A 27,532-nucleotide genomic window follows, 5' to 3' on the forward strand; every position below is an offset into this window, starting at 1 on the left:
TGTCTTTTGCAGACTTGGTGCAGGGAAATGTCTCTGGCACATTCAGGAGCCTCAGTGAGGAGAGTCCTTGCTGAAGGCACGAGGGAGGAAAATGCTCCTGTCAGCAGGGAAGAAACCCTGCTGCTGTTTTGCACTCAGGGACAGGAGGCAGGGGCCACCAGAAAATAATCCGGGGTGGTTTGATGGAGTGATAGTTTCCATAGCAACTTGGCTCTTACCTAACAGAGCCCAGCCCACACCTTCCCCAGCCCATGCCCCTCTCACAAGCTACAGGCAGGATGCTGTGGTCACCATTTCTGACTCAGTCACACCAGGCAGCATCAACCCTCCCCTGCTTTTGAGAACACAAGGTAACCACATCCTGAAGGGGAAACAAGGCTTTGCTGCCCCTGCCTGAGTTCCTGAAGCCCTCAAGAGAGCCTCTGCATGGCACACAGCAAGGGCTGCTGCACTGAGCTTGCTCTGCTCACACCCTCAGGCCTGCAGTGCTGAAACAGTCCTTTGAAAAGAAACTTCAGTTCCTTCTCCCTTTGGCAAAGGGGAACAAATGCCCTGACTAAAACTATATAAAGAAATTTCAGCAGACATATAAAACATCCCAGCAGACTGGGAGCAGCACAGAAGATACACAAAAAATAATGACCATTAATGAACATCAGTTCCAAACATCAGCCCTGGCAAGGTCAGAGACACCTGGTCTGGGAAAAGTTCAATGAGAGAACCAAGACTGAGAACCAAAATAACATCCATGGTGCAGGGATCAATAAAAAAATCAAATACTACAGACTGTGGAACTTGGGAGCAATGAGCATTGAACCAATGAATTTCCCTGGGTTGCAACTGTAGAAGTACAAGAAAACCCCAATGAAAACCTTGTGTGATGGAAGGATTTTCTCTGCACAACCCGTGCAATGTGTGGATGAAATGATTTTGGTTGCACCTCCTAGCCAGAATAAAGTAATGCCTTGATTCTCTAACATGCAGTGTGGTAGTTGACATCTGTCCTGCTGATCAAGTCAAAATGGTGAGAGCTCTCTCCAGTGGCAGAGAATATTAAAAGCATCCTGAAAGAATAAAGCTTTCTCCAAGAGGTTACATGGGAAAACATAGTGAAGAACACCATGAGAATGGGCAACACTAAACACCTTTTTGTGCCACTGAACCCTCCAGTGTTTTTATACCACATTAGAAATGCAATGTAATAATCATATTCCTGCATCTGCTAGGCAAAATCTGACCTATCTCTGTTGTGACCCAAAATCCTATAAACTTCCTGACAAAATTAGATCTAACATAAACAGAAACTCAAAAGGAGTATGGTTAATTACCTGACTGTAAGGCAAGTTCTCTCTTTGACTTATATTTCAGTCAGCAGATGTTGTCTGAACTGAACTAATTAGAACCCAATCTTCCCCCTGCAAAACTATTCAGTACTCGGGAGTGCAGAGCTCTGGGCAATGTCTGTCTTCCTAAAGCAGAATTTGAAAAGAGATCTCAAATCTAGGATTTCTGTAGGGAGGGCCTCAGTTGATTCCTGGCTATGCCAAAGCCTTTGACAACCAGGGAAATTCCTCTTTTGTGACCTGTATTGAAACATAACCTGCAAGGAGACAGAGAAGAGACACCCCAGCCTGGATTATATGGACACCTCTAAGAGGCACTGTGCACACACAGTTTTATTTTGATGACAAATAGAGTCTCTGGCCATGGGCTTCCACCTGCCTGGGAGCACTACTAGATCATCCTTGGGACAGTATCTTTCTCTAACACTTGACAGGAGCCACCTCCAGAGGCTGAGAGTTGCTGTCCTCTCCCCAATCCCCTTCTCAGTGCCCACAGCCCTGCACAATATCAGCATGGGGAGCTCATATGGGAACATACACAGGGTTAGGTCCCACAGCCACAGGAACAGCCCCAGCAGCATTGGCACCACTGGCTCCAGACCTGATACAACTAATGCTGAGATCAGATCGGTCTGCAGCCCACTCTGGGCAGATCTATTCTTATCTCAACCCTTCATGCCCCACACTGGATGCCAAAGGAGGCTGTTGTGGTTTAGGACTGGAATTTCCCAATGTAGAGTTCCCACTGAGTCACCCCAAATCAAGCCTGAGGCTCTTTCACAGGATCACACAAAGTGTGAATATGGAGAGGGCTTAAGAGAAAGATGGGGACCATGCAGGGTGAGAGACAGGCAGGAGGGCAGCAAGAGCTTCAAGTTGCGCTCCTGGTGCCCCACCTCTCCCCCTCAGTGTTGTCATAGGCAGAGGGAGGGACCAGCAGGGCCTGGGCCTGAGAGCAGTGACAGAGGCCCAGGCAGGGCAGGTGTGGGCAGAGCTGTTGTGCAGGCCCAGAGAAGCTGCAGAGAGGCCACCGAGAGCGGGCCTGGCCATGTGGAGTGCCCTGTGCCTGGGCTTCTTGCCCATTGTAGGTAAGTGAAGGCAAGGGCTGCTGGCCCCAGGAGCTGAGCGTGGCCCTGGGCTCTGCAGGGCTCTGGGCAGCTGTGCTGAGCGCTTGCAGCCGCAGCTGTGCCCGGCTCCAGCTGCCCAGCCATGCCTGTAGAGCACGGCCAGAGCAGCCCTGCTCCTCTTGTGCCTCTGAGCTCGGCACCTCCATGCCAGCTGCCTCCTCTGCAGCCTGGGCACACGCAGGGCACCTCCCTGCTGCACTCACATCTCGGGGCCCAGCGCTTTGCCCTGGCACTGGACACTGCTCCTGGGCCACTGCCGCCTCTCTGGCACAGACCAGCTGGGCCATGGCAGCACAGGGCACAGGCCCCACTGCCTGGGACAGCCCTTGGTCTTTGCTCTGCTCACCCACAGCAGCTTCAGGGACAGGACACTGGGTTCCTCACCATCCTGTCTTGGCAAGGAAAAAGGAATTTGTCCCGCCATGGTGCAAATCCTTCCTGCTTCTTTGGGGAAAATCAGAAAAAGCTTCCTGTGTGACTGGGAAAAGGATGGAGGGAAATGTGGTGTCTCCTTCCTTGTGAGCCTTGCTAGCTGCCACCAGCTGTGCCCATCTGTGTCAGCTGGCCTCAAAGAGGAGGATTTTGGCCTCCCACAGGTCCTGTGCCAGTCCAAAGCCCCACCAGCATTGCCCTGACCTTTGCCGCATCTTGGAGTGACTGTGGCTCGTTCTTGCTCTCTGCAGCAGTCACTGGCCAGGTGACCTTGGAGCAGAACCCCAGGGGAGTTTCAGTGCGAGAGGGAGATGAAGTCACCTTCCACTGCAGCATGAAGGGAGGTGATATGAGCGACTACTACATGTACTGGTACCGTCAGGGCCCACAGGGCATTGAATGGATTTATGAAGACTATAGAGATATCTATGGAGACGGTTTCAAAGATCGCTTTAAAGGAAGAGTGCAGAGCTCCATGAACAGCTTCACTCTGCAGCTCCTGGCAGCAACCCCAGGCGATGCAGCAACGTATTACTGTGGAGCAGAACCACCCTGGAGCAGCTGTGCAGCAGAGTGAACCAAAAACCAGCAGATGGGGATGACAGATCTCTCAGCATTTCTTTCTGGCAGCTGCTGCCCAGGGCTCTTGTCAGGCAATGGCAGGTGCAGGAAACGTCCCTCTGGCCTGGTGGCACTAGAAGGCACTGGAGGGAGGGCTGCCAGAAGGGCTGGTACCATTGATGGTGCAGGAGGATCTGTCCTGGGAACTGCAGAGGCTGCAGTTTGGGGAAGTGCAGGTTTAGTGCACATTGCCTGGGCTCCTGTCCAGCACAGCCTCATTTCTCCTCTGTGCCTTGCCTTGGCTCCCAGCCCTTTTTCTTTAGGGACAGTCTGTATGGCTTTGGGAAGTGGGGATTTGGCTTAGCCACATTGACAGCCTTCAACAGGCAGACAAAGGGTCTTGCTGGGTGAGGAGAGAGTGGATGTTGTGCATTCTTCATTCAGTTGAGCTCCCAGCACTGACTTCCCTGCAAACCTTCTGGATAAATCCTTTCATTATGGCCATGGTTCAGTGACATGGATTGTGCAAGGGTACATATTCCTCCTCCTGGGTTATGGGAAATGAAATTTCTGAAGGCTGATCTGGCTGCTGAAGCCTGAGGTGAAGAAAGCATTCAGGACCTCAGCCCTGTCCCATATCCTGTGTCACCTGGTCCCCATCCCATTCAGCACTGGGCCCACGTTTTCCCAGTCTCGTTTGTCCATGCAGCCTCCTGGCATGTTGTCCTGACTCCTTGCTCCCTGGGGAGGAATCCTCTTCAGCTCAGCACTGCTGGGACTGGGGACCAATGTGTGCCCTGCTGAGCTCCCAGGCCTGGGAAGGACATGGACAGAGGGGAACAAATGCAATGAAGGTCCATGAACACAAGGAAGGGAGTAGCTGACATATAAGGAGAGCCTGGGAGATCTGGGCTGGTTTAGCGTGCAGAAGAAAATGTTGAGGGGGATCTGACACTGAGTTGAAATACCCCAGACTCTGCAAGTTCCATTCTTGAGAACATTCACGAGTGAACAGGACAAGGCTGTGAGCACCTCCTGCCCTTGCCCCCATCGGGCAGCTCAGCCCCACACAGCTGCTCACTCAGTCCCCCTCTGTGCCATGCGGGAGAGGAACAGAAGGGTGGAGTGAGAAAATGTGTGTTTTGACAGAAAGAGAGTTGAGAAATCATGGCAAAACCAACACGCAAAAACCAAACAACATCTAGAATTAATTCCTGACTTCCCACTGGCACAGAGCTGCCTCCTCTTCTGCTCACCTTTCCTTATGCCCATTCTGGCTCTCCAGAAATAACAGCATCTGGGCTGATAGTTTTAGGAGACAGCTTGGCAGCCTGTACCTGTGTCTGCAGCCTTACAGAACAACACCACACCTTAGGTTCTGACAGAAGAACACATACCACAAATGCAGCAAAGAACAGAAATACAGAAAACCAACCCATGCAGAATAGCTCTCCTCATTCATCTGTGTGCCTCTCGTTTCCCCAACCAAAATTTTCTTTGTATCATTTGCAGATTTCCCCGGTTCCTTTTTAGCTTAGAAACTTGCAGCCTGAAGAGGACACAGGGTTGTCCTCAACACTCCTGTTGTAGCACAAGTTATTTCTCAAAGTCTTCAGTGACAAATGCTCTGAGAGGGCTAACTGTAATATTCGCCTGCTTACAAGAAAGAGCAGTGCCTGAGACGAGGAGCTCTGACCTCAGGGCTGGTTTGTCCTGATCACCCACCTCCAGGCAGCCCTTCCTAGCTCAGAATACCTCATAACAAGAGAAAAACACCGGAAGACATATTTTCCAATGAAACCAGACACTGAACTATTCCAGTAGTGGAATCAGTCAGAATTCCAGAGAAAGTCCAGCCTCTGCATGGGGCCTGAGTTTCAAAGAATCCACTTCCCTGCACTGCTGACCACTCGTCTGCACCACCTGCATGACACCAGGGTGCAGAGATCCAGCACAGGACAAGCACTCAGGGATTATGTGAGCAGGAGTCACTGGCCAGATCTGACAGCAGGATGGGCCATGGGCTAGGAGAGAGCACAGCTGTGTGCTTAGCTGAAGTATAAAAGAATAAACTCCCTTCATGATTGTATGCTGAGCATCCTTGTGTCCTCTCTGCTCAGGTGAAAAACAACTGACATGACAAAGTGGGGAGTCAAGATGTGTCCCCAGTAGTCGAGAGTGGCTTCAGCAGTTCCGAGGAGAGAGGAGCCATCACCACCTTCAAGTGTGGGCAGCGTTTTGCCCACGGCAGCGCCGATGCCAGTTACCTTCTGTGCTACGAGGGCGAATTTCAGGGCGCGTTGGCCACGGGTCCCTTTGGCAGAAGGCGCTGTCCAAGCGCGCAGCGCTGCTTTGCGGGCGCGGTCCGGGCGCGGCCGGCGCTGCCTGTCCCGCCCGGCGGGGCCGCGGTCCCGGGGCCCGGGGCGGGTGAGTCGGGGCGGGCAGAGGCGCCGGCGCTGCCCCGGCGAGGCGGGGCCGGGCGGGAGCGGCCCGAGCGCGGCTCCGCTCGGCTCCTGTGCGGCTGCCGCGGCGCCGGACGCGATGTTGGCCGGGCCGGGGCCGGGGCTGCTGGCCTTGGCCTTGGCCTTGGGGCCGGCAGGTGAGAGCCGGCCGGGGAGGGCAGCGAGCCCGGCCGGGGCAACCAGGCACAGCCACAGCGACAGGCAGCGACAGGAGCAGGAGCACGAACAGGGACGGGCACAAGGCCAGAGGCTGGGGAAAGGACAGGGGCAGAGGCAGGGCAGGGAACACGGGCAAAGGCCGGGGCAGACCCTGGGACAGGGGCTGTGGGCCGGGGCTGGCGGCTGTGGCTGTGCCGGGCCGGGGGCACCGGGACACCGGGACAGCGCCCTCGGTCCGCGGCCGCGCCCCGCCCGATCCCTGCGCTCTCCCTCCGCAGGGCTCTGCGCACAGCCGAGGCTGCAGGAGGCCGGCGGAGGGCAGCGAGCGCCCGGGGACTCCATCACCCTCTCCTGCCGTGGATCCGGATTCACCTTTAAGGATCGTTCTATTAGGTGGTACCGTCAGGCACCCGGAGGCCGCCCACAGTGGGTGTCCTATATCAGCTCCACCATCGGCAGTGTAAAGGACTACGGGGCAGCGGTGAAGGGTCGGGCCAAGATTTCCAGGGACAATTCCCGATCCGAGGCTTATCTCTCTTTGCGGTCCTTGCAAGCTCAGGACTCTGCCCGGTATTTCTGTGCCGTCCCACGGGGACAGGAAATGCAGATGAGCTTTAACACAAACCTCCCGGGGCCCAGCAGAGGCTGCCTTAGATGCCGGGAAGGTGAGAGTTGCCAGGGGCTGCAGCCAATGCGTCTCAAGGCTGTTTGCAAGAAGTCAGGTGCCACCGCTGTGTACCTCAGGTATTCCTGGCCTTTATTGCACACCGCAGGGCTTCTGCTTTATTGCTAATTCGATTTAGAGTAGAATTGCGAGCAATTGGAAAATGCCTTGCTCTAACTTTATCCTAGTTTGCTGCCAGGCTTATTGTCAAAGTGCAACCCCACCAGCTTCTCCTTCTCTATGCTAAACAGGTCCAGCTGACAGCCTTTTAAACTTGGAGAGATGCTCCACATCAGCAGCTGAAAAGCAAAGAAAGCTGACTCTGCAGTACAGGAAAAATGAGGACATTCTGCCCTACGTCTCCATCAACAGGGAGGTTTTTAGCCATTTCTAGGAAAATCGGTCTTTCACAGAATGATTCCTTGGGAAGACAAAGGCCATCACTCCGAATGTCCCCTTTCCTCCTTTCCGTGAGCTTTATTTCTGAGAAACAAATATTACAGAATGGGATATTCCTTTGCTCAATCGGCAAAAGTGGTGCTGCTGTGTCCCATCACAGCTTATTGCCCAACCCCAGGCACTCACTGGCGAGACAGTGGGAGCAACAAAAACGGCCTCCGAGCAAGAGGTTTCAGAGCCTCGTGTCTATACCGCTCTTTGCTGACGAAGAGAAAATAAAGCCTCACGCGGCGCTGTCGCTCGTCCCTTCGTGCACCGCTGCCTGTCCCGCCCGGCGGGGCCGCGGTCCCGGGGCCCGGGGCGGATGAGTCGGGGCGGGCAGAGGCGCCGGCGCTGCCCCGGCGAGGCGGGGCCGGGCGGGAGCGGCCCGAGCGCGGCTCCGCTCGGCTCCTGTGCGGCTGCCGCGGCGCCGGACGCGATGTTGGCCGGGCCGGGGCCGGGGCTGCTGGCCTTGGCCTTGGCCTTGGGGCCGGCAGGTGAGAGCCGGCCGGGGAGGGCAGCGAGCCCGGCCGGGGCAACCAGGCACAGCCACAGCGACAGGCAGCGACAGGAGCAGGAGCACGAACAGGGACGGGCACAAGGCCAGAGGCTGGGGAAAGGACAGGGGCAGAGGCAGGGCAGGGAACACGGGCAAAGGCCGGGGCAGACCCAGGGACAGGGGCTGTGGGCCGGGGCTGGCGGCTGTGGCTGTGCCGGACCGGGGGCACCGAGACACCGGGACAGCGCCCTCGGTCCGCGGCCGCGTCCCGCCCGATCCCTGCGCTCTCCCTCCGCAGGGCTCTGCGCACAGCCGAGGCTGCAGGAGGCCGGCGGAGGGCAGCGAGCGCCCGGGGACTCCGTCACCCTCTCCTGCCGTGGATCCGGATTCACCTTCGAGAATTATCATATTTGGTGGTACCGTCAGGCACCCAGAGGAAGCCCAGAGTGGGTGTCCTTTATTAGTTTTGATGCGACAGCTGTTTATTTTGACCAGTCAGTGCAGGGGAGGGCCAAGATGTCCCGGGATAATTCCCGGGCCGAGGTTTATCTCTCCCTGCTGACCCTGCAGCCCCGCAACTCTGCCCGCTACTTCTGCGCTGTTCACACGGGCACAGGAAACCCAGCCTGGCTTTAACACAAACCAGCTCGGGTCTGGATCAGCACCCATGAAATTTGGAGATGGTGAATTCCAAAGTGCTTCAGGGCTGTTCCTAAGAAATCAGGTGCCATCCCCACGCAGCACCAGTGATCCTGGCCTTTCATCAAGAGCTCCTTTCCCAGCACTGAGACTTTCCTTCCCCTGAGTCCCAATTGCAATGTTCTACTCTGTAGAGGAGGTTCAAGGTTTTTCTGTCATGCAGTCAGCCTGATGACTGCCTGGCTCCAGTCTCACTCAGCCTTCCTTGGTCCCCTTCTTAAGTGGAACATGCAAAGCACCTGCAGAGTCCTGGGCTGCCTTTGCTGCTGGGCAGGGGTCCGCGAGGGCTTTGAGAGGAAGAGGCAGCTGGAGAAGTGTCACCACTTGGGAGCCTGTAGGGTGCAGGGCCAGAGTGCTGGGAGCAGGGTGAGGAGCACTTTGGCTTAGGGGTGGCCTGGCCAAGCCGAGCTGAGATCCTGGGGTGTCCCATATGGGAGGAGACGCCCAGCAGAGCCAGGGCCAGCAGAGCCAGGGGAAGGACAAGCTGACAGCCTCCCTGGTCACCTCCAAAGTCGCAGCCTGCGAGACTCCCTGAGAGAAAGGCCAGGGCTGGCCCCTCAGAACCACGTCACTCTTAGCCCACCACAGCATTTCCTGCCTAACAAATGGTCTGTTACTGCACCACAAAGAGTGAGAGACAGGCAGGAGGGCAGCAAGAGCTTCAAGTTGCGCTCCTGGTGCCCCACCTCTCCCCCTCAGTGTTGTCATAGGCAGAGGGAGGGACCAGCAGGGCCTGGGCCTGAGAGCAATGACAGAGGCCCAGGCAGGGCAGGTGTGGGCAGAGCTGTTGTGCAGGCCCAGAGAAGCTGCAGAGAGGCCACCGAGAGCGGGCCTGGCCATGTGGAGTGCCCTGTGCCTGGGCTTCTTGCCCATTGTAGGTAAGTGAAGGCAAGGGCTGCTGGCCCCAGGAGCTGAGCGTGGCCCTGGGCTCTGCAGGGCTCTGGGCAGCTGTGCTGAGCGCTTGCAGCCACAGCTGTGCCCGGCTCCAGCTGCCCAGCCATGCCTGTGGAGCACGGCCAGAGCAGCCCTGCTCCTCTTGTGCCTCTGAGCTCGGCACCTCCATGCCAGCTGCCTCCCCTGCAGCCTGGGCACACGCAGGGCACCTCCCTGCTGCACTCACATCTCGGGGCCCAGCGCTTTGCCCTGGCACTGGACACTGCTCCTGGGCCACTGCCGCCCCTCTGGCACAGACCAGCTGGGCCATGGCAGCACAGGGCACAGGCCCCACTGCCTGGGACAGCCCTCGGTCTTTGCTCTGCTCACCCACAGCAGCTTCAGGGACAGGACACTGGGTTCCTCACCATCCTGTCTTGGCAAGGAAAAAGGAATTTTTTGTCCCGCCATGGTGCAAATCCCTCCTGCTTCTTTGGGGAAAATCAGGAAAAGCTTCCTGTGTGACTGGGAAAAGGATGGAGGGAAATGTGGTGTCACCTTCCTTGTGAGCCTTGCTAGCTGCCACCAGCTCTGCCCATCTGTGTCAGCTGGCCTCAAAGAGGAGGATTTTGGCCTCCCACAGGTCCTGTGCCAGTTCAAAGCCCCGCCAGAATTGCCCTGATCTCTGCTGAATCCTAGAATGACTGTGGCTCGTTCTTGCTCTCTGCAGCAGTCACTGGCCAGGTGACCTTGGAGCAGAACCCCAGGGAAGTGACCGTGGGAGAGGGAGATGAAGTCACCTTCCACTGCAGCATGAAGGGAGATGTTATGAGCAGCTACCTCATGTACTGGTACCGTCAGGGTCCACGGGGCTCTCTGGAACGGATTTACAGGGACGGTGAGGATTATGGAGAAGGTTTCAAAGATCGCTTTAAAGGAAGAGTGCAGAGCTCCATGAACAGCTTCACTCTGCAGCTCCTGGCAGCAACCCCAGGCGATGCAGCAACATATTACTGTGGAGCACAGCCACCCTGGAGCAGCTGTGCAGCAGAGTGAACCAAAAACCAGCAGATGGGGATGACAGATCTCTCAGCATTTCTTTCTGGCAGCTGCTGCCCAGGGCTCTTGTCAGGCAATGGCAGGGGCAGGAAACGTCCCTCTGGCCTGGTGGCACTAGAAGGCACTGGAGGGAGGGCTGCCAGAAGGGCTGGTACCATTGATGGTGCAGGAGGATCTGTGCTGGGAACTGCAGAGGCTGCAGTTTGGGGAAGTGCAGGTTTAGTGCACATTGCCTGGGCTCCTGTCCAGCACAGCCTCATTTCTCCTCTGTGCCTTGCCTTGGCTCCCAGCCCTTTTTCTTTAGGGACAGTCTGCATGGCTTTGGGAAGTGGGGATTTGGCTTAGCCACATTGACAGCCTTCAACAGGCAGACAAAGGGTCTTGCTGGGTGAGGAGAGAGTGGATGTTGTGCATTCTTCATTCAGTTGAGCTCCCAGCACTGACTTCCCTGCAAACCTTCTGGACAAATCCTTTCATTATGGCCATGGTTCAGTGACATGGATTGTGCAAGGGTACATATTCCTCCTCCTGGGTTATGGGAAACGAAATTTCTGAAGGCTGATCTGGCTGCTGAAGCCTGAGGTGAAGAAAGCATTCAGGACCTCAGCCCTGTCCCATATCCTGTTCACCTGGTCCCCATCCCATTCAGCACTGGGCCCACGTTTTCCCAGTCTCGTTTGTCCATGCAGCCTCCTGGCATGTTGTCCTGACTCCTTGCTCCCTGGGGAGGAATCCTCTTCAGCTCAGCACTGCTGGGACTGGGGACCAATGTGTCCCCTGCTGGGCTCCCAGGCCTGGGACGGACAGGGACAGAGGGGAACAAATGCAATGGAGGGCCATGAACACAAGGAAGGGAACAGCTGACATATAAGGAGAGCTTGGGAGATCTGGGCGCATTTTGTACAGACAAGAAATTGCTGGCAGGGAAATTTGTCACACAAATTCCTTGCAGTCCTCCAGCACGGGCCTTTGGTTTGTGCAAGGGAGAAAGAAAGAGCTTTTACTCATCTTTTCTCAATCGAATTTTCTCCCATCTACTCTGCCAGGATTGCAGCCCTCCTCAACAAGCTGTGACCAGCAATGGACTTGTCCAGCTCCAGGAAGCAGCCAATAGACTGGTGAAATGAGAATGCTTGTTCTTCCCCTTCTTTCCAAAGCCAGGTGCTTCGGCAAATTATTGAAAAGTAACTTCTCTTGGTGATATTGCTCTGAGCATTCTCCTGTGGCAAGGAACTTACAGGCAACAAAATGGGAAAAATTCCCTGAGAGAAAGAAGAGGAAAAATCCTAACGTCCACCAACTGTTAAAGTTCAAAACATCACTGGTTATTGCAGTAGGATTAGGAAAATGGTTCACAATTGCAGGCTACCACTAATGTTATGATTAAGATAACAATCAAATTAAAAGCCAACTTCAGTCAACGATAACAACAGCAAATAGAGTCAATTAAAGCACCATCAGCTGAACCAAAATAAATCCTGAACAATTCTTAAACATGGACTGATTTTTCCTTTGGCATGCAAATAGGCTTTGAGGAGACTAATGCTTGAAGGTCTAGAAAACTTAGTAAATCTAGAATGAAAATAACTTGAAAATTTATAAGCTTGAGAGATGCTTCCCAGAAAACCTTTCAAGTGTTTAACCCTAACTTGTTGTGTGTTAAAAGACAAATCAGTAACCAGATCCTTTCTCTGAGGCACTTCTAACAACAATATTCCGTTCCAAAGTGTGAGAGCAATATTCTAGTTAGATGAACAATAACTGTCCACTCTGCCAAAAAAAGCAAGGATGATAATGTTATTTTTAGTTTAGGGGATCCTCTGGAACAGTGTTAGATGTTCAGAAGTAGAGCAGTGTAGAGGGACAGGAAAACAAAAGGCAGCACTACAAAGACATGAAAGAGGAGACATCACCTGGCAAGGAAAACCCCCCCAGATGTTTTTGTAGAACTGCCTAGCACAGTGTGAACTACGTACCACAATGACTGAAAACACCTGAACCACCACACACAAACTGTCTCTCTCCCTTCTCTTGAAGGAGGAAAACATGGTGGCTTTACCTCATCTATTTTTCCTTAGACAACTCTGTGCACATACACAAATTGGATTTACCAGAATTACTGAAACAGCACAACACCCCACCTAATTGTCCAAGACCAATTTCCTCACCATTCAACCTGAGATCTTGGCTCTTGCAAACAGGTCATTTTTGACAGTTGATCATCATGGCCAGTTGAACAACTCAGCAGGAACCTTCTGTATTAACCAGTTATGAGTTGATTTAGGAGCCCTTCGTTCATCATTTTGGACATGTGACACAAAGCTTGACTTACTGCTTTTTCAAGAGAAACTATTCTTGAGGTTCAAAAAGCAAATCTCTGAACGTGAGCAGCTCTCCTAGACCCCTCCTCTGTCCAGGACCATAACCCTTGGGATTCCTCCCAGAAGATCCCAAATTCTGCTCTCCTGAAGCCCAGGGCTCCAGTCCTGTTTTTGCATTGCTCTCTTCTCCCAGGATCCTGAGCTCAAACAGTGCATGGTCACCGCAGCCAAGGCTGCCCCAACCACCAATTCTGCCTCAGTGGCACACACAGGTCCAGCTCACAGCCATTTGTGTTAGTAAGCTCACATCAGTACGTGCCAGAAAACTCCTGACTGCGTGTGCTCAGCTGTGCTGTCCTGCCAGCAGACACCTGACACGCTTCAAGCACCCCATGAGGGCCAGAGCCCAGGGATGTCCCATTTGTCCCACAAAAGCCTCACCTATTTCTTCCCATTCCTCTCATGTTTTCTACCCATATTACTGTCTTGGGAATGGCTTAAATTCCCTACCCATTCATGGGCTTGTCTTTGTTTTGTGTTCAGAATGGTCATTGACTCCCCTGGCTCAGGAAGTATCTCGATGGGCGAGGAGCAGCAGGGATCCCCTGAGAGTTGGGGGCCAGGGGCTGCTGCTTCCTTCCAGAGGGGCTGCTCAACTCAGGAGCCACACGGCAAGGGTGTCTGACTGGTGACACTGTTGCCCTGCACTTTTTGCCTGTTTATCTTTTTTTCTTTTCCTTTGGCACTGTGAGTAGGGATTGCCAGCTTGATTCTCTGCTTCCCTGTCACTTGCAAGCCTAGAACCAGTGTGTGCTACACCAGGAGCAGGGAGGCAGGAGCACACTGCTGATCCCAGCACCAGCCATTGCCAGTGAGCTGTCCAAAGGAGCAATCCCCCACCCAGGCCTGCTGTTGTCTGCCACTGCTTCAGAGATTTTTGCGACTCTATAACTTGACAACCCTTGTCCGCCCAGACACCCGTGCCTCCTGCTGCAGCTTCAGAGTTTCCCCTACACTTGGTTTACCACTGTGAGTGTTCTCACCTCTGCCGTTGCAGCCTGCTGCTCCAAGGTTCCTGCTGGAGCTGGTTTCAGTATCCAGAGGGGCACCGGGACTGGCTGCTCCTGTGGGATTGTAAAGGGGGCCCCTTCTCCATCTCTCCTGCCTGCCCACCCACCAGTACCCACATGCAGAGAGGCGGCCGAGCTCGCACCACAGCGCCCCCTGCTGGCGCGGGGGAATCACCGCACCCGCCCTGCCCGGCCGGGAGCCAGCAGCGCCCCTGCTGGCTGTGCCCGGAACTGCACCGAAGGGGAAAGCGCCTGTGGCCGAGAGAGGCCTGGCCTGGGTGTCTGGGTCAGTTTGGTGCTACTGCTGTTGTTTGTTTGAGTTGTTATACATACACATACTGGTAAAGAACTGTTATTCCCTTTCCTCTGTGTGTGCCAGAAAGTCACTTTATTTCAAAGTTGTATTAATTTGGAGGGAATATTCTCCACTCCATGGGTGGTTCCTGTCTTCCTTGGCAGGCACTTGTCTTTCAAACTAGGACAGCCACCATCACTTAAGTTAGGCACGAGAGTCAGCAGATGGAACAGCCGCAGACACACTCAGAGTACAATTATTTCCAGACCTTGCTAACCTGGGGGAATCCCTGAGCAACAGCCAGACAGAGGCAAGGAGAGACCTGGCATCTAAACTGCATCCATGCTAGAGGATCCCTGGATGCATTCACCCTGGGCTGCCAAGGGTAATTCCCAGCTGGAAGGTCACTTCAGCAATTTACAACGCTCCTGTGTCTTCTGTTTTTAATCCAATCCTCCCAACACCCCCAGAGACAGCCTGCTACGTCCCAGAACTCTGTTCACACTACCACTAGTACCGACAAGAAGAGAAGTAGGGGGATTAGACTGCATTGCAGGAAATGCTCTGAAATAACACCAGAGGTACGGATAATTTTTCTGCTTTCTATCCAGCTAAACTCCATCAGACCTTTCACAGGTGTCACATAACACCCAAGTTCTCATTTACAACTCAACCCCTATGATATTATTTGAGATCCTTCCTTGAAAGCCATGTGGTGTTTCTTTATGTGGTGCGTTGGATCTCAAACCACTGAAGATGTCATGTGACTGCCTGAATAATCCAATATTCTGTGTAGTGGAACAGAGACAGTTTGTGTTATGAAATATATCACTGTGTTTTGGACTGGGTTACCACAATGATATGAACAGCATAGGGACCTGTACAAAAACAGAAAGAGGGAAAGAAGGTGAGAAATTTTGGGAAAGAAAGGAGATGGGTGACTCTAAGGATTAAGAAGAGAAAAACAACATTCTTCCTGTATTTCCTTGTATCCTGGATATATAAAAGAGCTCACGAAGGTTCTAAAAGGTGGAAGAAAGGGAGAAGTTGAAAATTCTATACTCAATGAAGCTATTTGAAACAATTCAATTAACCTTTATTCCCTTTCCAGTTTTGGAAGTAAATCTACCTCTGGATCCTCTCATGGACTTGCACCCATGGATAATTAGGACTAATGAATTTTCATCACCTGTTTTTGGAACACTTTTGAACACCACGAGGAAAGAGTGAGTTATTAGAAAAAGTCTTAGCAGTGTGAAGACAGAGAAGCTTATATTTGGACCAGGGACGATTCTCACAATTGAACCAAGTAAGTGACATTTCTTTCTTCCTAAAACTTCACTGACAATTAATGTGGGGGAGAACAAGGGAATTTAAAGGGTTGGGTTCAATGAAAGGATTTTCAGCTGCAATAATCCCTTGAATGCACTCGCTCTCCAGCCAGGCATTCAAGCCAAACCCTCAGCTTGGATCTGCTCAGGAAGGTTTCCCAGGAACAACTGGGCTGACTCTGCATACAGCATTAATCCATGATCCCCAAACACCAGCAGGGCACTGCTTAGCCTGTGATAACTTATTCCCACTTTGGGCAGCACTCTGGCCCAAATTTACTGTGCAGTGTCCAATTCTCCAGCGGGCTTGCACTGACTGACTTGGGGCAGGAATGCAGAGCTCAGTGAAGAACTCCCAGTATGAGGAGTTTTAGACACATCTGTAACTCCTGGCTGGAGAAGTTCTCGTTTGACACTGGCACCACACTGACAGTGTCCACTGCCCTGGGGACAGAGCAGGAAGGAGGTGAAATAGCCTTGGGCTTAAATTCTCACAAGTGCCTCATTTCCAAGAGCTCCTGGAATGAAAGACAATTGGCTCCCAGGTTGTGTGGGTTCTGCAAAGAGCAAGGTGGGGAGCAGGGATTATAAGCAGCGTTACTTATTCCTATCTTTGTTTGGAGTTCTGTAGTGAACAATAAAGGTGCAGGTGACCCCAAGCTTTTCTAGGGAAATGGGAATGTTGGGGTAGCAGAGGGGTTTTGATAGTGACCTCTGTGATCCTAAAGTATCAGGTGCATCCCTCAGGAATTGTTGCTTTGCTTTCAGAGGACTGCATGACTTTAAAGTGCGGCAAGAATATCCCACGTTATTTTCCATCCTTAAAACCTCTTGCTCTATTTCCGAAAGATATGGGACTGCCTTGGGTGCTGCCTAATATCTGTCCATGTCTGTAGGATATGTTACATGGGAATAAATGTGGATTTGGGAACAATCTCACTGCACTTCCAATTCCAAAGGGACAAAGGAATGTAAATTTACCATTCTGCAGAAAGACCTCTACTTTCCTTGCTGTTCAATGGCTTTCTTTTTCTAGCTAATGACAGGATACTTTCAGAGCTGCAAAGTCTGGAATTATGTTTGGCAGTAAAATACATTGAACCTGAAGTATCAAAGTCCCTTCTGAGTCTGCTGAAATACTTAATGTTAAGAAGCCAAAGTTTCCAGGATGTGAGCAACCTCCCCCTTTTGTTCAAATAAATTTGAACATAAACAGAAAAGATTAATCCCTTCCAGAAGCAAGCAGTGGTAGGAATTCATGGCTGTACTGTCAGGGAATGCAAACAAGTGGGACTCGGGTGAGCCTTCTGGGGCCAGATAAAACAAATCTTCTGCTCTCTGAACTACAATTGCACTGTGTACATTATTGCTTGCTGAAGATCCTGCCCAGGGAGCTACTGCAGAGAAGCAGCCTGTTTGTGTTCTGGCTCTTTGGAAAGCCTGGAGAGGAGACCACATGAAAAGCCTTTCAAGGTCTTCTCAGAGAACACAGAATGCACAGGACTGACAGGCTCTGGCCAAGCCTGGTACAACAGCTGGGAAGGAAATGTTGGATTTCTGGTGGGTGTCTGGTTGCTGGAGGTGTGGACAAGTGCGTAGCTCTGCCTGTTTGATCAGGAGAGCTGACCCATGAAGTTGTGGCAGAGCATGATTTGGCTTTCACCTCAGTTCCTCAGCAGTGGCATAGGGCTGATGGGGAAAGGCTGTAAAATCAGAGCCCCTTGATCAAACTTCCATCAGTACCCTGGGATGAACAAAATGTCAGAGCTGGGGGATCTCCTGACCCACCTGCAAGGCAGACACCATGCTAAATGAAAAGCCTCATGCACCTCTCTTTACCCAAGAGACCCCTCAGGATGCTCCTGTCAAAGCAAACACGTCAATCTTTGTGGATGAGTCTGGCAGCTTTTCATAAGCTGAGCCCTTTCTGGCCAGAAAGGCTGCTGGAGGATTCCTTTCAGTTCCATGGTTTTCCTCTAAGTCAAATTGCAAATCGGACTTAAATCCTGACATTGGTTTGTGAGGTCACCCTTGATTCTCCACCTGTGACCTGACCTAGAGGGAAGGGTATATTCTCTTATAAACAAATTATGGTACCACAATAATTTGTATGCAACTAAATACTTTTGAGACCAATAGTTTTTGTGTAAAACAGCTGGTTGCAAGTTTAAGCAGTCTTCTTTTGTTACTTGTACCTCTAATGCCAAGGAATAATGACATCAAAGACAGTAAATGAGATTGTTACAAATTAGTCACAGATGGAGTACATGTGAATTTTGGGTCACTCAGCACCCGGGCAAGCCTGCAGTAAAATCAATCCTGTCCAAACCTTGCTTTTCTTTTCAGGCATTTCAAAAACTTCTGATCCTCAAGTCATTGTGATGAAATCAAAGAAACTGGAAGGAGGGGGCAGCTCTGGGAAAGCAGCTTGTTTGGCAAGGAACTTCACTACAAAGAACATCAGCTTGGAGATGCCCTCTCAGGAGGTGGTCTATGAACAGAGCCCATCCATTCTGACGTCACAGGGGTTGTACAATGCAATTAAAGTGGTCAGGGTGACAAAAGACACAGAGGTGACCTGCACGGCCAAATTCGGCAACCGCACGATAACAGCAAAGCCAGGTACAGTTTGGTGGCTCAGCTGTCACTTATTTCTGGAGACAGTGGCCTGTGGGGCTTGGTGTTCTCCTTCTGGACAGCACTGCCCTTGGCAGCCAGCAGAAATAAGAAAGACATTTGGGATTTCAGCAGGGAAAAATGAAAGATGTTTCAAAGCATCTAAAAGAAATGGTTTAAACTGTTTAATTACTTTGAGATACTTTTCTGGGGAGAAAAGACACAATCTATTGCTTTAAAATGTGAATTTCCTTATGACTGAATACTTTAGCCTAGAGCAGGAAACCGCCTGCAGTACAAGTTGGAACAGCCCTTTCAATACGAACACAAAGTTAAAGGTGGGGTGTGTTGTCAGGGTTTTTTAATTAAATCAATTGTTATATTTGTCGTGTTTACTCTTTTAGTCCTGAAGGTCATTCAAAGATTAAAACGACACAATGCAGGAATTCTTCTGTTTCTTGCAACTGCATGGAGAAATTGTCTGCTCAAATTAATGTTGAAATTATTCCTGACCAGCTGAGGCCCACTCTGAACTTTCCTCCAATGTTCTATGAGAAATGTCATCTAAACATTTTCTTTTTATCCTCCATAAAAGGTGGATATAGTCTAAAATGCCTTTTTTTATCGTGCTACAGAAGCAGAGGCTGAAGAACCAATAACAGGGTTTGGGGAACCAAACAGAACCAGAACAGAGTCAGGGGCCACTGACAGAGTTTGCAACAGCACAGAGCCCTCAGCACAAGGTGAGTTACCCAAACACAATGTGAGGTTACATTGCTCTCTGCGGGATAAAGGCATGGAAATGTATTTTCTCCAGGGCAGAGGACTCAGAACACAACACATTCAGCACACACAAGCCGCTGTTCCAAGGTTGCTCCTGCAGTTACACACAAGCCCCAGGAAGCAAAAAGCAACAGAGACAGACCCTGGGCTACCCTCTGGTTGCCATGTTCTCTCTCGGCTGTTCTTTTGCTGCTCTTCCTTTCCCTGAAACTCTCAGCTGTGGATTTTCCACTTTCTGCCAAGATCACAGCACCAAAACCTAGACCATGATGTCTCCCCTCTTTTCTGGTCACTGAGCAGATGCTGGAGGGCAGAGAGGGAACATGCTGTCCATGGCTGTGTTGGGGTTGAGAGTCCTGCTGGCAAAGAGCATCGCCTTCAATACCCTCATGAGCATCAAGTTGTTTCTTTTCTGAGGTAAAGGAGCTCACAGCTCTCAAACACTGGTTCATAGGCCCAATTTCATTAAATGTACTTTAAACCTCCCTTTGCTCTTCCAGACATGGGCAATGAACCCAAAGAAGAGCAGCAAAGAGCGGGAACCAGCAGCACAAGGGGTTGAACAAGCAGGGCCAGAGCTGCTGACAGAGACCAGCCAGGACACAAGGCAGCACCTTCCCCTGAAGACATGCAACACTCTTCACTCCTGCCTGGCCAGCTGATTTACACTGAAGAGTTTTAAGTGCTTTTGCTCTTTCCTCTCCTCTGACAACTGAGCACAGTGGATTTATCCTCATCATCCTGCTAAGGACATTGCTCCACTCTTCTGGCATTTGCACACCAGTGTCCAACCTGCTTCAGTAGCTTTGAAAACTCCAGTGCTCACTGCTGAGAGATGCCTTTGAGAAGCACCTTTCCCAGGCACGTTGTGTTACTGCCTGAGGAACTGGAGTAGCACTGCTGGGGGAATTCCAGCCCACGAGCTGCCTCTTGTAGCTTAGGGTTTAGAATGATTTACTAAGTGTGTATTGCAGATAAGAAGAGCTCTGTAGAATCTGAAGTGATTTTATTCAACTAGATAATGTTAATTTCTTGATTAAGCCTGTATTTCTTCTGCCAAATGTATTACACATCCATTTTAGGTTTCTGCAGTAGGGACAAAAATAAAGATGTACTAGCACAAAATGCTGTGGGTTTTCTGTGTTTTTTTCTTCTGAAGATGGGATGGAGATTGCTAAAATCCAAGTGTCCTAAAGCCCACTGGGATCAGAAACACAGCTTTGATATTGCAGATTTCCTGTTGGCTGAATTTGTCTTTTGCAGACTTGGTGCAGGGAAATGTCTCTGGCACATTCAGGAGCCTCAGTGAGGAGAGTCCTTGCTGAAGGCACGAGGGAGGAAAATGCTCCTGTCAGCAGGGAAGAAACCCTGCTGCTGTTTTGCACTCAGGGACAGGAGGCAGGGGCCACCAGAAAATAATCCGGGGTGGTTTGATGGAGTGATAGTTTCCATAGCAACTTGGCTCTTACCTAACAGAGCCCAGCCCACACCTTCCCCAGCCCATGCCCCTCTCACAAGCTACAGGCAGGATGCTGTGGTCACCATTTCTGACTCAGTCACACCAGGCAGCATCAACCCTCCCCTGCTTTTGAGAACACAAGGTAACCACATCCTGAAGGGGAAATAAGGCTTTGCTGCCCCTGCCTGAGTTCCTGCAGCCCTCAAGAGAGCCTCTGCACGGCACACAGCAAGGGCTGCTGCACTGAGCTTGCTCTGCTCACACCCTCAGGCCTGCAGTGCTGAAACAGTCCTTTGAAAATAAACTTCAGTTCCTTCTCCCTTTGGCAAAGGGGAACAAATGCCCTGACTAAAAGTATATAAAGAAATTTCAGCAGACATATAAAACATCCCAGCAGACTGGGAGCAGCACAGAAGATACACAAAAAATAACGACCATTAATGAACATCAGTTCCAAACATCAGCCCTGGCAAGGTCAGAGACACCTGGTCTGGGAAAAGTTCAATGAGAGAAACAAGACTGAGAACCAAAATAACATCCATGGTGCAGGGATCAATAAAAAAATCAAATACTACAGACTGTGGAACTTGGGAGCAATGAGCATTGAACCAATGAATTTCCCTGGGTTGCAACTGTAGAAGTACAAGAAAACCCCAATGAAAACCTTGTGTGATGGAAGGATTTTCTCTGCACAACCCGTGCAATGTGTGGATGAAATTATTTTGGTTGCACCTCCTAGCCAGAATAAAGTAATGCCTTGATTCTCTAACATGCAGTGTGGTAGTTGACATCTGTCCTGCTGATCAAGTCAAAATGGTGAGAGCTCTCTCCAGTGGCAGAGAATATTAAAAGCATCCTGAAAGAATAAAGCTTTCTCCAAGAGGTTACATGGGAAAACATAGTGAAGAACACCATGAGAATGGGCAACACTAAACACCTTTTTGTGCCACTGAGCCCTCCAGTGTTTTTATACCACATTAGAAATGCAATGTAATAATCATATTCCTGCATCTGGAAAATAATCATATTCCTGCATCTAGGCAAAATCTGACCTATCTCTGTTGTGACCCAAAATCCTATAAACTTCCTGACAAAATTAGATCTAACATAAACAGAAACTCAAAAGGAGTATGGTTAATTACCTGACTGTAAGGCAAGTTCTCTCTTTTTCTCTTATATTTCAGTCAGCAGATGTTGTCTGAACTGAACTAATTAGAACCCAATCTTCCCCCTGCAAAACTATTCAGTACTCGGGAGTGCAGAGCTCTGGGCAATGTCTGTCTTCCTAAAGCAGAATTTGAAAAGAGATCTCAAATCTAGGATTTCTGTAGGAAGGGCCTCAGTTGATTCCTGGCTATGCCAAAGCCTTTGACAACCAGGGAAATTCCTCTTTTGTGACCTGTACTGAAACATAACCTGCAAGGAGACAGAGTAGAGACACCCCAGCCTGGATTATATGGACACCTCTAAGAGGCACTGTGCACACACAGTTTTATTTTGATGACAAATAGAGTCTCTGGCCATGGGCTTCCACCTGCCTGGGAGCACTACTAGATCATCCTTGGGACAGTATCTTTCTCTAACACTTGACAGGAGCCACCTCCAGAGGCTGAGAGTTGCTGTCCTCTCCCCAATCCCCTTCTCAGTGCCCACAGCCCTGCACAATATCAGCATGGGGAGCTCATAGGGAACATACACAGGGTTAGGTCCCACAGCCACAGGAACAGCCCCAGCAGCATTGGCACCACTGGCTCCAGACCTGATACAACTAATGCTGAGATCAGATCGGTCTGCAGCCCACTCTGGGCAGATCTATTCTTATCTCAACCCTTCATGCCCCACACTGGATGCCAAAGGAGGCTGTTGTGGTTTAGGACTGGAATTTCCCAATGTAGAGTTCCCACTGAGTCACCCCAAATCAAGCCTGAGGCTCTTTCACAGGATCACACAAAGTGTGAATATGGAGAGGGCTTAAGAGAAAGATGGGGACCATGCAGGGTGAGAGACAGGCAGGAGGGCAGCAAGAGCTTCAAGTTGCGCTCCTGGTGCCCCACCTCTCCCCCTCAGTGTTGTCATAGGCAGAGGGAGGGACCAGCAGGGCCTGGGCCTGAGAGCAATGACAGAGGCCCAGGCAGGGCAGGTGTGGGCAGAGCTGTTGTGCAGGCCCAGAGAAGCTGCAGAGAGGCCACCGAGAGCGGGCCTGGCCATGTGGAGTGCCCTGTGCCTGGGCTTCTTGCCCATTGTAGGTAAGTGAAGGCAAGGGCTGCTGGCCCCAGGAGCTGAGCGTGGCCCTGGGCTCTGCAGGGCTCTGGGCAGCTGTGCTGAGCGCTTGCAGCCACAGCTGTGCCCGGCTCCAGCTGCCCAGCCATGCCTGTGGAGCACGGCCAGAGCAGCCCTGCTCCTCTTGTGCCTCTGAGCTCGGCACCTCCATGCCAGCTGCCTCCCCTGCAGCCTGGGCACACGCAGGGCACCTCCCTGCTGCACTCACATCTCGGGGCCCAGCGCTTTGCCCTGGCACTGGACACTGCTCCTGGGCCACTGCCGCCCCTCTGGCACAGACCAGCTGGGCCATGGCAGCACAGGGCACAGGCCCCACTGCCTGGGACAGCCCTTGGTCTTTGCTCTGCTCACCCACAGCAGCTTCAGGGACAGGACAGTGGTTCCTCACCATCCTGTCTTGGCAGGGAAAAAGGAATTTGTCCCGCCATGGTGCAAATCCTTCCTGCTTCTTTGGGGAAAATCAGAAAAAGCTTCCTGTGTGACTGGGAAAAGGATGGAGGGAAATGTGGTGTCTCCTTCCTTGTGAGCCTTGCTAGCTGCCACCAGCTCTGCCCATCTGTGTCAGCTGGCTTCCAAGAGGAGGATTTTGTCCTAGAACTGGCCCAGTGCCAGTGCAAGGTCCCACCAGCATTGCCCTGACCTTTGCTGCATCTTGGAGTGACTGTGGCTCGTTCTTGCTCTCTGCAGCAGTCACTGGCCAGGTGACCTTGGAGCAGAACCCCAGGGAAGTGACCGTGGGAGAGGGAGATGAAGTCACCTTCCACTGCAGCATGAAGGGAGGTGATATGAGCAACTACCCCATGTACTGGTACCGTCAGGGTCCACGGGGCATTGAATGGATTTATGAAGACTATAGAGATATCTATGGAGACGGTTTCAAAGATCGCTTTAAAGGAAGAGTGCAGAGCTCCATGAACAGCTTCACTCTGCAGCTCCTGGCAGCAACCCCAGGCGATGCAGCAACGTATTACTGCGGAGCACAGCCACCCTGGAGCAGCTGTGCAGCAGAGTGAACCAAAAACCAGCAGATGGGGATGACAGATCTCTCAGCATTTCTTTCTGGCAGCTGCTGCCCAGGGCTCTTGTCAGGCAATGGCAGGTGCAGGAAACGTCCCTCTGGCCTGGTGGCACTAGAAGGCACTGGAGGGAGGCTGCCAGAAGGGCTGGTACCATTGATGGTGCAGGAGGATCTGTCCTGGGAACTGCAGAGGCTGCAGTTTGGGGAAGTGCAGGTTTAGTGCACATTGCCTGGGCTCCTGTCCAGCACAGCCTCATTTCTCCTCTGTGCCTTGCCTTGGCTCCCAGCCCTTTTTCTTTAGGGACAGTCTGCATGGCTTTGGGAAGTGGGGATTTGGCTTAGCCACATTGACAGCATTCTACAGTGAGACAAAGGGTCTTGCTGGGTGAGGAGAGAGTGGATGTTGTGCATTCTTCATTCAGTTGAGCTCCCAGCACTGACTTCCCTGCAAACCTTCTGGACAAATGCTTTCATTATGGCCATCGTTCAGTGACATGGATTGTGCAAGGGTACATATTGCTCCTCCTAGGTTATGGGAAACGAAATTTCTGAAGGCTGATCTGGCTGCTGAAGCCTGAGGTGAAGAAAGCATTCAGGACCTCAGCCCTGTCCCATATCCTGTTCACCTGGTCCCCATCCCATTCAGCACTGGGCCCACGTTTTCCCAGCCTCGTTTGTCCGTGCAGCCTCCTGGCATGTTGTCCTGACTCCTTGCTCCCTGGGGAGGAATCCTCTTCAGCTCAGCACTGCTGGGACTGGGGACCAATGTGTGCCCTGCTGAGCTCCCAGGCCTGGGAAGGACATGGACAGAGGGGAACAAATGCAATGAAGGTCCATGAACACAAGGAAGGGAGTAGCTGACATATAAGGAGAGCCTGGGAGATCTGGGCTGGTTTAGCGTGCAGAAGAAAATGTTGAGGGGGATCTGACACTGAGTTGAAATACCCCAGACTCTGCAAGTTCCATTCTTGAGAACATTCACGACTGAACAGGACAAGGCTGTGAGCACCTCCTGCCCTTGCCCCCATCGGGCAGCTCAGCCCCACACAGCTGCTCACTCAGTCCCCCTCTGTGCCATGCGGGAGAGGAACAGAAGGGTGGAGTGAGAAAATGTGTGTTTTGACAGAAAGAGAGTTGAGAAATCATGGCAAAACCAACACGCAAAAACCAAACAACATCTAGAATTAATTCCTGACTTCCCACTGGCACAGAGCTGCCTCCTCTTCTGCTCACCTTTCCTTATGCCCATTCTGGCTCTCCAGAAATAACAGCATCTGGGCTGATAGTTTTAGGAGACAGCTTGGCAGCCTGTACCTGTGTCTGCAGCCTTACAGAACAACACCACACCTTAGGTTCTGACAGAAGAACACATACCACAAATGCAGCAAAGAACAGAAATACAGAAAACCAACCCATGCAGAATAGCTCTCCTCATTCATCTGTGTGCCTCTCGTTTCCCCAACCAAAATTTTCTTTGTATCATTTGCAGATTTCCCCGGTTCCTTTTTAGCTTAGAAACTTGCAGCCTGAAGAGGACACAGGGTTGTCCTCAACACTCCTGTTGTAGCACAAGTTATTTCTCAAAGTCTTCAGTGACAAATGCTCTGAGAGGGCTAACTGTAATATTCTCCTGCTTACAAGAAAGAGCAGTGCCTGAGACGAGGAGCTCTGACCTCAGGGCTGGTTTGTCCTGATCACCCACCTCCAGGCAGCCCTTCCTAGCTCAGAATACCTCATAACAAGAGAAAAACACCGGAAGACATATTTTCCAATGAAACCAGACACTGAACTATTCCAGTAGTGGAATCAGTCAGAATTCCAGAGAAAGTCCAGCCTCTGCATGGGGCCTGAGTTTCAAAGAATCCACTTCCCTGCACTGCTGACCACTCGTCTGCACCACCTGCATGACACCAGGGTGCAGAGATCCAGCACAGGACAAGCACTCAGGGATTATGTGAGCAGGAGTCACTGGCCAGATCTGACAGCAGGATGGGCCATGGGCTAGGAGAGAGCACAGCTGTGTGCTTAGCTGAAGTATAAAAGAATAAACTCCCTTCATGATTGTATGCTGAGCATCCTTGTGTCCTCTCTGCTCAGGTGAAAAACAACTGACATGACAAAGTGGGGAGTCAAGATGTGTCCCCAGTAGTCGAGCGTGGCTTCAGCAGTTCCGAGGAGAGAGGAGCCATCACCACCTTCAAGTGTGGGCAGCGTTTTGCCCACGGCAGCGCCGATGCCAGTGACCTTCTGTGCTACGAGGGCGAATTTCAGGGCGCGTTGGCCACGGGTCCCTTTGGCAGAAGGCGCTGTCCAAGCGCGCAGCGCTGCTTTGCGGGCGCGGTCCGGGCGCGGCCGGCGCTGCCTGTCCCGCCCGGCGGGGCCGCGGTCCCGGGGCCCGGGGCGGGTGTGTCGGGGCGGGCAGAGGCGCCGGCGCTGCCCCGGCGAGGCGGGGCCGGGCGGGAGCGGCCCGAGCGCGGCTCCACTCGGCTCCTGTGCGGCTGCCGCGGCGCCGGACGCGATGTTGGCCGGGCCGGGGCCGGCGCTGCTGGCCTTGGCCTTGGCCTTGGGGCCGGCAGGTGAGAGCCGGCCGGGGAGGGCAGCGAGCCCGGCCGGGGCAACCAGGCACAGCCACAGCGACAGGCAGCGACAGGAGCAGGAGCACGAACAGGGACGGGCACAAGGCCAGAGGCTGGGGAAAGGACAGGGGCAGAGGCAGGGCAGGGAACACGGGCAAAGGCCGGGGCAGACCCAGGGACAGGGGCTGTGGGCCGGGGCTGGCGGCTGTGGCTGTGCCGGGCCGGGGCACCGGGACACCGGGACAGCGCCCTCGGTCCGCGGCCGCGCCCCGCCCGATCCCTGCGCTCTCCCTCCGCAGGGCTCTGCGCACAGCCGAGGCTGCAGGAGGCCGGCGGAGGGCAGCGAGCGCCCGGGGACTCCGTCACCCTCTCCTGCCGTGGATCCGGATTCACCTTTAAGGATCGTTCTATTAGGTGGTACCGTCAGGCACCCGGAGGCCGCCCACAGTGGGTGTCCTATATCAGCTCCACCATCGGCAGTGTAAAGGACTACGGGGCAGCGGTGAAGGGTCGGGCCAAGATTTCCCGGGACAATTCCCGATCCGAGGCTTATCTCTCTTTCCGGTCCTTGCAAGCTCAGGACTCTGCCCGGTATTTCTGTGCCGTCCCACGGGGACAGGAAATGCAGATGAGCTTTAACACAAACCTCCCGGGGCCCAGCAGAGGCTGCTTTAGATGCCGGGAAGGTGAGAGTTGCCAGGGCCTGGAGCCAATGCGTCTCAAGGCTGTTTGCAAGAAGTCAGGTGCCACCGCTGTGTACCTCAGGTATTCCTGGCCTTTACTGCACACCGCAGGGCTTCTGCTTTATTGCTAATTCGATTTAGAGTAGAATTGCGAGCAATTGGAAAATGCCTTGCTCTAACTTTATCCTAGTTTGCTGCCAGGCTTATTGTCAAAGTGCAACCCCAACCAGCTTCTCCTTCTCTATGCTAAACAGGACAGCTCTGACAGCCTTTTAAACTTGGAGAGATGCTCCACATCAGCAGCTGAAAAGCAAAGAAAGCTGAGTCTGCAGTACAGGAAAAATGAGGACATTCTGCCCTACTTCTCCATCAACAGGGAGGTTTTTAGCCATTTCTAGGAAAATCGGTCTTTCACAGAATGATTCCTTGGGAAGACAAAGGCCATCACTCCGAATGTCCCCTTTCCTCCTTTCCGTGAGCTTTATTTCTGAGAAACAAATATTACAGAATGGGATATTCCTTTGCTCAATCGGCAAAAGTGGTGCTGCTGTGTCCCATCACAGCTTATTGCCCAACTCCAGGCACTCACTGGCGAGACAGTGGGAGAAAAAAAAACGGCCTCCGAGCAAGAGGTTTCAGAGCCTCGTGTCTATACCGCTCTTTGCTGACGAAGAGAAAATAAAGCCTCACGCGGCGCTGTCGCTCGTCCCTTCGTGCACCGCTGCCTGTCCCGCCCGGCGGGGCCGCGGTCCCGGGGCCCGGGGCGGATGAGTCGGGGCGGGCA

The 27,532-nt window shown here is 52.3% G+C and overlaps 1 protein-coding gene across 1 annotated transcript in view; it reads left to right on the forward strand.

Moving 5' to 3' along the window:
• The window catches only part of LOC118696794 (M1-specific T cell receptor alpha chain-like), a 200,181-nt gene that overhangs the window by 85,994 nt on the left and 86,655 nt on the right, over positions 1–27,532 (forward strand). Inside the window, exon 3 of the mRNA XM_054517466.1 lies at positions 12,793–12,799. Coding sequence (XP_054373441.1) covers positions 12,793–12,799 — 7 coding nt within the window. The remainder of the gene's footprint in view (positions 1–12,792; positions 12,800–27,532) is intronic.

The sequence above is a fragment of the Molothrus ater genome, chromosome 27, assembly GCF_012460135.2.
Source record: "Molothrus ater isolate BHLD 08-10-18 breed brown headed cowbird chromosome 27, BPBGC_Mater_1.1, whole genome shotgun sequence".
NCBI classification, from domain to species: Eukaryota; Metazoa; Chordata; class Aves; order Passeriformes; family Icteridae; genus Molothrus; species Molothrus ater.